At 59.4% G+C, this 11,105-nt stretch overlaps 1 protein-coding gene across 1 annotated transcript; it reads left to right on the forward strand.

The window, feature by feature from the left end:
- Positions 1-8,295: 8,295 nt before the first annotated feature.
- On the forward strand, positions 8,296-10,600 carry LOC117853325 (galactoside 2-alpha-L-fucosyltransferase). The gene is made up of 2 exons (XM_034735717.2): positions 8,296-8,667; positions 8,961-10,600. The coding sequence occupies exons 1-2, from the start codon at positions 8,499-8,501 to the stop codon at positions 10,421-10,423; spliced, it is 1,632 nt and encodes a 543-aa protein (XP_034591608.1). The 5' UTR covers positions 8,296-8,498; the 3' UTR covers positions 10,424-10,600.
- The last annotated feature ends 505 nt before the right edge of the window (positions 10,601-11,105 follow it).

The raw sequence follows: 11,105 nt of genomic DNA on the forward strand, positions 1-11,105 counted from the left end.
CTTTCGAAAACCTTTGGATGCAAAAAAGATAAGGATGCGTGAACGGTGCTCAGGCAAGTTGCGATCGGACCGCGGAAAAACCTACGCCCCAGCGGCTACGGCACCTTCGCTCATCAAAACTTACTGACGCACCCGGCAACGCATCCTAAAGCTTTCGAGCCCAAAGGAATAACAAAGGGAATCAGGTTCTTTTGTGCAAACAAAGAGTCATAAGAACAGGCCCGTATGGCCAACGCAAAACGAGTTCAAAAGGACTGACATAAGTACAAACTTTTTGGGCGCGAGCCCGGTACAGCTAATTCGTAGAGGGGTCGGCAGGAGCGGCGGCTTCAGGGTCGGCAGGAGCGGCGGCTTCAGGGTCGGCAGGAGCGGCGGCTTCAGGGTCGGCAGGAGGGACGGCTTCATCCTCCAGGAGCTTCGCGAGGGCCTCCGCCGGCGCGGTCACCCCGGCATCGATCTCGTCCAGCTCGGCTTCGGTGTAGCCGGCGCAGTACCCTTCACTCATCCCGGCAAAGTTAATACTGGAATAGTGAGAGCCGAAGACCCCGAAGGCTCGCCGCACGCCAAGGCGAAGCGCGTCCACAGCGATCTCGCGACGGCGATGGTGCACCTCGAGGACACGAGCCGGCAGAGAGCTCGACCCCTCCTCTGGAGCTACACCAAAGTCGTCGCAGATGACGCGGACCGCATCTCGCAGGGCGCCGTGCTCGCCGCGCTCCTCGTCGAGCAGAGCCCGCAACATGGCGATCTCACCTGCAGGAGCCACCCAGAAAACCCCACCAAGTCAAAGAACAGAACACAAACGACACAGGAACACGGGAATGCAGAAAACCTCACCGTCGGCCTGGGTCTTCAATTCACGCTCCCGGTTGGCGCTTTGGGACACGGCGGACTGAAGCCCCTGCACCTGCAAGCGGAGTTGATCGTTCTCCGTGCGAAGGGCTCCACGCTCCCCTCTCAGCTGCGCCAGCTCCTCGACGTCCCGGCGGGCCCTCTCAGCAGCAGCTTTAAGCCCCTCGGCGTCGCGGCGGGCCCTTTCCGCGACAACCCGGAACTCCTCAAGGTCGAGGCGGGCCTTCTTGGCGACGGCTTGGAGCCTGGCCTCCGTACGCCGTGACCCCTCCAGCGCTGCCCGCTCACGCTCTTGCAGGTCGCGGATGACCCCCTGGGCGGCGTTGACCTGCAAAGACAGGTCCCTGGTCCGCTCCCTTTTGGCGCCAAGCTGCAGGGACAGGTCCCTGGTGCGCTCCCTTTCGGTGTTGAAACGCTCCCAGAGACCCTGCTGCCGCCGGAGGAAATCAGATTTCCCCCGGCTGCCCTCTTGGAGAGCCTGCAAAGCAATACACCGTTTAAGGCAAAAAAGGCGAAAAGGAGGTAATCATCACCAAGCAGTAAGAATAACATACCTGGCTGCCAGGGACCACGGTGTTGGCCAGAACTCCCAGCGCCGAAGTCAGAGCCGCCTGAACCTGGGTGACACCGCCCTGCATTGCCTGCCACCTATGCCACTCGGCGGCGGCATCCAGCGCGAAGAGGTGCCTCGGCGGGTCATCACGGGATGACCAGCGGAGGACGGACCCTCTCCACGCCCTCGGGACGGAGGAAGCCGAGGTTGAGACAGGGGCTAACCCTGATGTCGCTGTCGAGGACGGCACTACGACGCTAGAGGCCGCCGGATCCGCCGACGGCCCCGGCGCCTGCACGCTCGTCGCCGCCGAGGCCGCCAACGGTACCCCTGTGGGCACCTCCACCTCAGCCGCCAGAGTCACTCCCGCGGGGGTGACCGGGACGGAGGCCCCTACCTCCGTCACCGCTGCCTCTGCCGCCGCCACGCCTCCGGGAGCAGGCGCCCCCTCCGCCTCTGATCCCGCCACGGCAGCAGGGGTATCCGTCCTGCCTCCTGTCGCCGCCGCCTCCTCCACCTCGTCGGCATCGAGGTCGATCACCTCCCCGGCCTGAGGGCCCGGGGGGATCACGCCCTGAGCTGAAGGGGCGATCGGAGGGGCGAAGGCGGAGTGGAGTCCGCTCCCCCTCCCGCAGCTGACGCCGCCGCCGCTCCGCCAGCCGCCTCCGCAGGGGCCACCTCCGCGGGGGGATCCGCGGCCGCACCAGGAACACCGCCGCTCGCCGCGAGTGGAGCCGCGGCCCGCCCCCCGGAGGAGGTCGACATCCGCAGCGCCTTCTTGGGCGCCAGCTGCAGGGTGAGGCCACGGGGAGAAGTGCTGCACATCGATGGCCAGGCGTCAGCAGAAACAAACGAAAAAAGAGGAGAAGAATGACACATAGGGAAAGCCAACTTACACTCTCAAAGTGCAGGGGCGACGCGCACGCTTCGACTCGGAGCCGGACGCCAACCCCGGGGCATCTGGCAGCGGCCGCTTGTCGCCGCCTCGCTGCTCTCCGCCAGCGGGCACGGCGGTGGAGGCAAGCTCCACGGACCCCCGAGGAGCGCCCCGAGCGGACTCCTGGGGAGCGCCCCGCGCCGGACCCAAGGCGGCGGCGGGGGCAGGCTCTGAAGACCCCCGAGGGGCGCTCCGTCTCGACACCGGGGGGGCATCCCTTGCCGACCCCGGGGGAGCGTCCCGCGCCCGCTCCTGGGGGACGCCCTGAGCCGACCCCGGGGGGGCGCCCCGCGCCCGTTCCTGGGGGACGCCCTGCGCCGACCCCCGGGTGGCGTCCCGCACCTGCTCCCGGGGGACGCCCTACGCCGACCCCTGAGGGGCGGTCCGCGCCAGCTCCTGGGGCGCGCGCTGTGTCGGTCCCTGAGGCACAGCCCCAGGGCCCGGGGGAGCCGAAGCCCGGGCGGACGCTTCCGCCGCTTCACCCCCCGCGGCTGTCTGCGGGGGAGCATCACGAATCACCAAAGCCCCTGATCGGGGGGGAACCAGCTCTTCCTCCCCTTCCTCTTCCTCATCTTCATCCTCTTCATCTTCATCATCGTCGTCGTCATCGTCAGACACGACCGCCCCCCTCCGCCGCCGCTGGAACTCCTTGGCGGCCTTCTTCCGCCTCCTCGCCGTCTCCTTGTCCTTGCGGCGCTTCTGCGCCTCGGCATGGAGACGGTTGCGAGCCCTCCGCTCGGCATCTTCCGGCACCGGCGGAAGGGAGTCCGCGACCGAGTCAGTGAGCCCTGCAAACATAAAGTAGAACCGCGTCAGAACAGCAAACAGCGGGACACAAGGAGAGAAAAACGATGTCCCAACTCCTTACCAGGTCTATGAAGCCCGGTTCCGGGCGCATCGGCGAATGCCCGGGGATCGGGTACTCGACATCCCTGTCCTCCAGCGCCTCCTGGAGCCGTTGCCGGATCTTGGAGGTGGCGAGCGCACCCGTCGCCAGGGCGGTGCCCTCGGGTGGCGCGTCGGGGGTCATGGCGCCAAGCGGCCGGGCCCGGAGCATCAGCGGCGCCACCCGCCGGGCGTGGTATGCGCCGATGACCCCGGCGCTGGTGAGCCCACTCCGCTTCAGCTGCTCGATGGCCTGCAGCAAGTCGGAGAACCGCTTCTTCTCCTTCTCCACCAGCCCGTACGCCCATACCTCGGGCGCCGTGTCGATGGTGCGGCCGGTGAAAGCCGGCAGGGGGGAGTCCGGGTAGTTCTTCACGTAGAACCACTGATTGTGCCACCCCTTGTGGGACACCGAGGTCTTCACCGTCATGTACTCCTTGGAGCGAGTGTGACGGAGATGGATCCCGGCGCACCCGATCGGCACCGGAGGCGACCGCTGCTGGCTCCCGGCCTTCCCCGTCTTCTGGTACAGGCTCACTGTGAAAAAGTACTTCCACAGCGTGAAGTGGGGCTCGATGCCCAGGAATCCCTCACACAGCGCGACGAACGCCGCGATGTGCTGGATCCCGTTGGGGTTGAGGTGCTGGAGCTCAAGCCCGTAGTGGTGGAGGAGTCCGCGGAAGAAGCGGCTCGGAGGAGAAGCGAATCCCCGCTCATGGAAGTGAGCGAAGGAGACGACGTAGCCGGCGGGAGGCGACGGAACCTGCTCCGGCCCCGGCAGCTCCCACTAGCCCGCCTTCGTCCTCTCGCAGAGGAGCCCCTTCCGCACCAGGCCCTCGGCGCGAGAGGAGGTGAAGTGAGAAACTCCCCAGGAAGCCATCGTCGGAGGAAGGAGGAGATCGACGGAGATGGAAGAAGAGCGCGCGGCTTGGAGCGAAGGAAATGAGGCGAGCGCGGATGACCTGAGTAGGAGGCAAGAAGGCTCGAATGCGAGAGGAGAGAGGAACTGGCGCGGCGGGCTCCTGCTTTTATAAGAAGGGTACCGGGGAAGCCAAATCGACGCCCCGGCCGCCATAAATGCGGCGCCAGGTATGCCCCTGCCACGCCCATTTCCTTTTCGAAAACCGTGCGCACGATCAGCCGCGAAAACATCCTATCTTCCTCGATTCACGGGACGGCGCTTCCATAACTCCACTTCCCGGGTAACGCGCCCACGACGACCCCCACGTTCGGCCCAGGCGCAACAACCGCTCCGTTCCGGCCCAAGGTCCACAGGGAGGTAAGAAAGGGATACGGGGCTGAAAACGCCCCAACGGCCCATTACGGTCACAAGGTTCGAAAGCTGGCCCAACACGGGTTCGACAGCTGCCTCAGGACATCCCCCGAGCAAGGGGTGAGAAGGGACGGGTCCGCTAGCGGCCAATAACCAGGCGAGCGAAAGCCAAGGGCGCCCCAACCTCACGTTCGAGTCCCGCCCGGTATAAAGTTCATGGTTTTTCCACGGGGAAAGGCAACGAGCCCCAGATCCGGTCGAACGGGTCCGGGAACTATATGAATTGGCCGGCGGGAAATTGGAGTACGCCACCAGCTTGGCCCGAGCCGGACCCCCCCGAACGGGGACCGGGACCCCACTCGAACTTACCCGTTTGCAGCTCAAACGAGCACCACGGTTCGTCCCACGTGGATAGCGTGGCCGGGCTCAACCCCTCCGTCCTAGCGAACGGACGCTTGAGGGGCAGCGATCAAAAAGTCGACCTAGCCTCCCGATCGGTTTCCTGCAACGAGCAGGAGCTCGGGGGCTAGTCTCGCAAACAACTACCACGCGTGTGGTCACAAATTGCGGGTTTCCCCTAGCCAGGCTGAAACAAAGCAAGCGCGCCATAACACAGAACCCGCGGCAAAACAGCGAAAGAAGCCTCCGGAGGAGCACTCCTGCTCCACCACAGGCTCGGGGGCTACTGTTGGGGGGAAATATTAACGATCCCCTACGACACCACTTAAGGAAGCAGACACGGAGGCCCGGGCCCACCTAGACGTGATCAAAGCTTCGCCTCGCCCGACCAAGATGCCAGGATTGGGAACGTCCGACCCCCCCTCCCGCAAAGTTTCCGCCTCGCCCGACCGCGACCCCGGGGTCGGGAGTGCCCGACCCCTCGCATCCGGGTTCCGCCTCGTCCAACCCCAAGCAAAGGGGTCGGGCGCGCTGGGGCCCCCCCGGAGCGGGGATCCCCCTCGGATGCGGCCCAGATGAGCAAAACAGACAAAATCCTGTGGGTCCCCCCGTCGGTCTCGCCATAAATGCGCCGCAGGCCTGGCAGAGGGATGGTCGACCGCGCTCCTCATGCAACCCGGCGCAAGTACCCGTGCACGACCGCCCTGTACATGCTACAGTGCCGGCAGCCGGCTCCCATTCACCGCAGGGTACTCATGGCCTGCGCCGACCGGAGCAAAGGAGAGAGCGGCCTGTCCTCGGGTCCCACGCACCCTCGGGTCCCGCGCATCCAGCAGCACGGATGTGACGCTCTCCCTCTCAGCAGCCATCGCCTGAGCAGCAGCATCCACCGTCCTCCCTAACGGACGCTGGGGAAACGACGGAACGCCCTCATCATGATCTGATACCTACGAACATCGAAGGAGCTATCTGTAGGGAGGAACAACACTTGGCATACGGCGGCCTCCCCCTCCGGCAGGCGCACCGGCGTTCAACCAGGGCCGGCAGAGGCGTCGGACGCCCAGGGTCTTGCTCCTCCTTCTTGCCGTAACTTTTACCATTCTACGCTTTACTCTTTATAGTCCTCTTTACTCGATCCCAATTGTAACTCCGGCCATCCCCTTGCGATATAAAAGGCGGAACCCAGGGCCGGAGGGGGGATCGGCTTCTTCTCGGACAAGCCATAGCACACAGCGACTCTTCCTGAGAGCGCAAGTACAAAGAGACTTGGGACCAGTCCCTCTCTCGTCCATCTGTAACCCCCTACTACAGAACCCCGCGTGGGCAACATGAACATCCTCGATACTGGACGTAGGGCTTCCTTTGCCCGAACTAGTCTAAACCCGTGTCTCCCACGCAACCATCTGAGGCTTACGCGCATAAAAGAAATTTACTAGTCTAAGTCTTGATCCGCTGATCTTGACAACGACAGAAAGCTAACACCATTTGACAACCTAGCTTTTGGAATAGCTTTCGGAATGGTGTGGCCCCGTTTGCTTCCACTTACTTATTTTTAGCACCCGTCACATCGAATGTTTAGATACTAATTAGGAGTATTAAACGTAGACTATTTACAAAACCCATTATATAAGTGGAGGCTAAACGACGAGACGAATCTATTAAGCCTAATTAGTCCATAATTTGACAATATGTTGCTACAGTAAACATTTGCTAATGATGAATTAATTAGACTTAATAGATTCGTCTCGCCGTTTAGCCTCCACTTATGTAATGGGTTTTGTAAATAGTCTACGTTTAATACTCCTAATTAGTATCTAAACATTCGATGTGACGGGTGCTAAAAATAAGTCAGTGGAAGCAAACGCCCCCAGAGTGTCTGCTCTGTGGGGTTCACATGTCAGGCTTTTCTTCAACCTTGAAGCTTCCCTGCGGCGGCTTCCTGAGCCCGCCGGATCTAGGCTCCTCGACGGCGGGCGGAGGCGAGGCTGAGGTGCTGGAGCAGGAGGTGGCGGCGCTCCTCAATGGAGGTGGGCTCGTAGATCCAGACGTCATATGTGGAGGCGTGCGTCGGCGGGGGCTGCTGCAGGTGGTGGTGGGAGCGCGTGCGGTGGTGGTGGTCGGCATTGTCGTCGGAGGCGGGACGGCGCGGCGCGGGATGGCGACGAGGTGGGGTGGGGCGGGACGGCGATGAGGCAGGGCGGTGCGGGATGAGTGAGGAAAGAAAAATGACCGGTTCACAACATAAACGATGGCAGGTGGGTAATTTTCGTGACCTTGACGTAGAAAGCTACGGAAAACTCATATTTCACTGCTTCTGGGCTTTCCATGTAACCATAGCTTCTGTGGGCTTTTGGCTTTAGGAAAGTTTAGCCTAGAAGCTGGCCGTTTGTTTAAGCTTCCAGTTTCTTAGGGTGGAAAGCTGCTGGAAAGTCAAAAAGCCTTAGTAGATCAGTGATCCAATGCTAAATGGATCTTTCACGAGGAGAAAAATCCCGATCGTTTTCATTTCACATTTTCTTTCCTTGAAATCAATATGGGTAACTGGAAAGCACGCGGAAACGAAAACGAAATAGGAACTATCAAAAATGGAGGAATTTGCCTCCGGTGCCGACGACAAAGCCTCCGGTGTGTACAATTTGCTCATCTGTTCTAAGTGCTGCTTGTGTTTCCCTCTGTTGTTGTTTCGTGTTGTGAACTTGTGATGGAGATATAAGTCAACTTTCTCCTGCAGACATTTTATTGGCTCCCGTTCCCCCTAGCCGTTGTTCTCCACTCAAAGTCTACACCTACTGTTCTCGAATCTCGATCATAGCACTAGTATATAATACAAGCATGAGACCTCGTCACATCGAGCGGCAAACTGTAGGAGATCGCTGGTTGGCCCACGTTTTCTTTCCGTTCTGTGACAAATATTAAGGGCCACTTTAGCACGGCTAAGCCGGTTTCGACTTTAACTTCTTGCTACAGTAACCGAGCACTATGTTGCTTTTTACTGTAGTGTGAAGTCGGAATGCAAAATGAGGTAAAAATAAACTAGGAGGAGGAAAGCCGGTGGAGCCGAAAAAAGTGGTACCCAGCTTCGGCTCCGGCATGCGCTCCGATGCGCTACAGTAACACACAGTGCCATAGCGCACAGTGCCAAAGTCGGAATCGGCGTAAGCCGCACCAAACGAGTAGCTCTACAGATGGAAAGAGCTGACCAATTGATCTTCTCCTACATTGTTTTGCGTCCCAATTCCAAGGACATTGAATGTTACTACAAGATGTCAACCTCGATCGCAGCACCCAAGACATTACACATAACTGCTGTAGGTAGGTCTGCTGGTAACTGGCAATAGAGAATCCGTGCATGTCAGTTGATAACACTTGAAAACCGATTGAAGATGTACTCCATGGATATACTTCACGATCTACTCCATTTCAATAACAACGGTGCACATGACAAGTGGTGGCGCTTTTGTCCAGTCGCCGGACCGAAGCACCACTACACATGCATGGAATAGGGGCACGAGAGCTCTGCACGAAGAAGGCAGCGGAAGCATTGCCGGAGACCGAGGAAGCTCCGCGGCTCAGCGTCCGAGGCCGTGGCGACGACAATAATGAACAACGTGCTCACTGCCCATGGCAAGCGATGGAACTGGAGCACCGGCGCTTTGCTCACCGCCGCCTTCGTAATGACCGTGCCCACGCTCGTCATCCTCCTCGGCGGGGGCACTACTGGCACGCCGGCGGTCTGGGTTAGGACGGCCATGGCCAGCTTACGGCAAGGTAAACTGTGTTTCCTCGTGTTAACGGCTATCTGTTACAAGAACACGCGTTTCCTGGGAGATTTTGCTGTGTTGTGATTCCTAAATTGAAATGATATGCTTCGTGCTAACTGCTTCCTTCAAATCCAAACAAAGCAAACGTGGTTGCTAAATTTCAGGTCATGGCAAGTTGCTTTGATTTTTGTCATCTTTGTACAGCTAGTGAGTTTGATTTTGAGATGATTCATGTTTGCCACAGAAGCCACTTTCATACCAAACTGAGCTTTGTGCTCACATGTTTGCGACGTTCTGCAGGTCCGGGCGACAATCTTCACGGCGGCCTCTTGGTGGAAGGATTCGACCAGGAGTCGTGCCACAGCCGGTACCAATCGGCCATGTACCGCCGAAACCCCGGCAGGCAACCTTCCGAGCACCTCGTCTCCAAGCTGCGGCGGCACGAAGCCCTGCAGAGACGGTGCGGCCCTGGCACCGCCGCCTACAGCGACGCACTAGAGCAGCTCAAGTCCGGCAAGAACGCCGCGTCCCCAGAGTGCAAGTACCTGGTCTCCATCTCGTACCGCGGGCTCGGGAACCGCATCCTCGCTGCCGCGTCGGCGTTCCTGTACGCGCTGCTCACCGACCGCGTCCTCCTCGTCGATCCCAGCAACGACATGGGCGAGCTGTTCTGCGAGCCGTTCCCCAACACGTCGTGGCTGCTGCCGCCAGGGTTCCCGCTCTGGAGCTTCAACCAGGACACCCCGGAGCGCTACGGCAGAATGCGGGAGAACGGCGTGCTCAGGACGGACGTGTCGAACGGCGGCTCCCCGGCGAATTCGAAGGCCGCGGATATGCCGGCGTTCGCGTACATTCACCTCGACTGGAACCAGACCGACCACGACCAGCTGTTCTTCTGCGACGAGGACCAGCGGCTGCTGTCCAACTTCCAGTGGCTGGTAATGAGGACGGACAGCTACATCGTGCCGGGCCTGTTCCTCGTGGACACGTTCCGGCAAAAGCTCGCCACGCTGTTCCCGGAGCCGGACGCCGTGTTCCACCACCTCGGCCGCTACCTGTTCCATCCGACCAACCACGTCTGGGGCCTCGTCACGCGCTACTACAGCGCGCACCTAGGGTGGGCGCAACGCCGGGTCGGCATCCAGGTGCGCGTCTTCCCCAGGTCGCCGGAGTCGCCGGAGCTCCTGGAGCGGATCACGAAGTGCACGCAGAAGGAAGGGCTGCTCCCACGAGTGGTGGACACGGAAGAGCCGGCCGTGACGGCAGCTCCGCCGACCGGCGCCGGAAGAGGTGTCAAGTCAAACGCCGTTGTGATCACCTCCCTCAAGGCCTGGTACTACGAGCAGATGAAGGGCATGTACTGGGAGAACGCGACGGCCGGCGGCGAGGTGGTGGTCGTGAGCCAGCCGAGCCACGAGGAGTACCAGCACTACGGCGTCAAGTCCCACGAGTACAAGGCGTGGGCGGAGATCTACCTGCTGAGCCTGACGGACTTGCTGGTCACCACCGGCAAGTCAACGTTCGGGTACGTCGCGCAGGGGCTCGCCGGGATGAGGCCGTGGGTCCTGCTCGGCCAGGCGAATGGCACAGCCGGGAACAACCGGCCGCCGTGCAGCCGGGACGTATCCCCGGAGCCATGCTTCCATATCGCGCCGCTGCATGACTGCAAGAGACGGAGAGACTCCGGCAAGATCGTGCCGCATGTGCGGCACTGCGAGGACGTGCCCACGGGATTGAAGCTTGTCGACCGAAAGGAATGGTGAAAAGGACAGTTGTAGGACACCAAGCATGGCAACATTCTGGTGACATTTTATTTTGGGCCTGGCGCACACAATATCGGATGTTTTAAGTGACCCTAACACTCAGAATTTGTAGCCATCAGATTACCAACGGCCGGTTGAGGATATCGTAATCAGGTCTACTGAGTTGTTGATGCTCAATTTTTTTGGGCTCTAAGCTTCTTTGTTAAGTCATACAACTTTAAAATCCATTAGGCCCATCTAGCACAACCACAACGCATCAATCTCTCTTCACGAATACTATTCAACATTGTTTACACTATTCAATAATCTTTTAAACCTATATCAATGTTTTGAATAGGCTAATTCAACATTACATGAAGATCAGATATTATTTTTAACCTGCTCCCTCCCACCTCACCCAGATTTTTCCGCATGTGATACATGCTTCAACATTTTCTTACAACTGATTCAACAACGCAAAGCCCACCTCACCCAGATTTTTCCCTAATTCAACATTTTACAGAGGCAACATTTCACGGGGTTAGATATTATTTATGATCGGTTTGGGGATGAGTTATTTATTTATCGTTGGATTGCTCCCTTACCTTATCTTAGCCATGCTGCCATGCATGTACTATAGCATGACTATTTGGAAGCCATGTAAAAAAAAATATGGAAGTTATATAGCTTTTCAATAATTTTC

The sequence above is a fragment of the Setaria viridis genome, chromosome 4 (genome assembly GCF_005286985.2).
Source record: "Setaria viridis chromosome 4, Setaria_viridis_v4.0, whole genome shotgun sequence".
In the NCBI taxonomy this organism is placed as follows: domain Eukaryota; kingdom Viridiplantae; phylum Streptophyta; class Magnoliopsida; order Poales; family Poaceae; genus Setaria; species Setaria viridis.

Bases quoted from the DNA above. Each gene is read 5' to 3' on its own strand.
- LOC117853325 (XM_034735717.2), top strand. From the start codon at position 8,499: ATGAACAACGTGCTCACTGCCCATGGCAAGCGATGGAACTGGAGCACC. The intron at 8,668-8,960 runs GTAAACTGTGTT...GACGTTCTGCAG, and splicing joins CATGGCCAGCTTACGGCAAG to GTCCGGGCGACAATCTTCAC.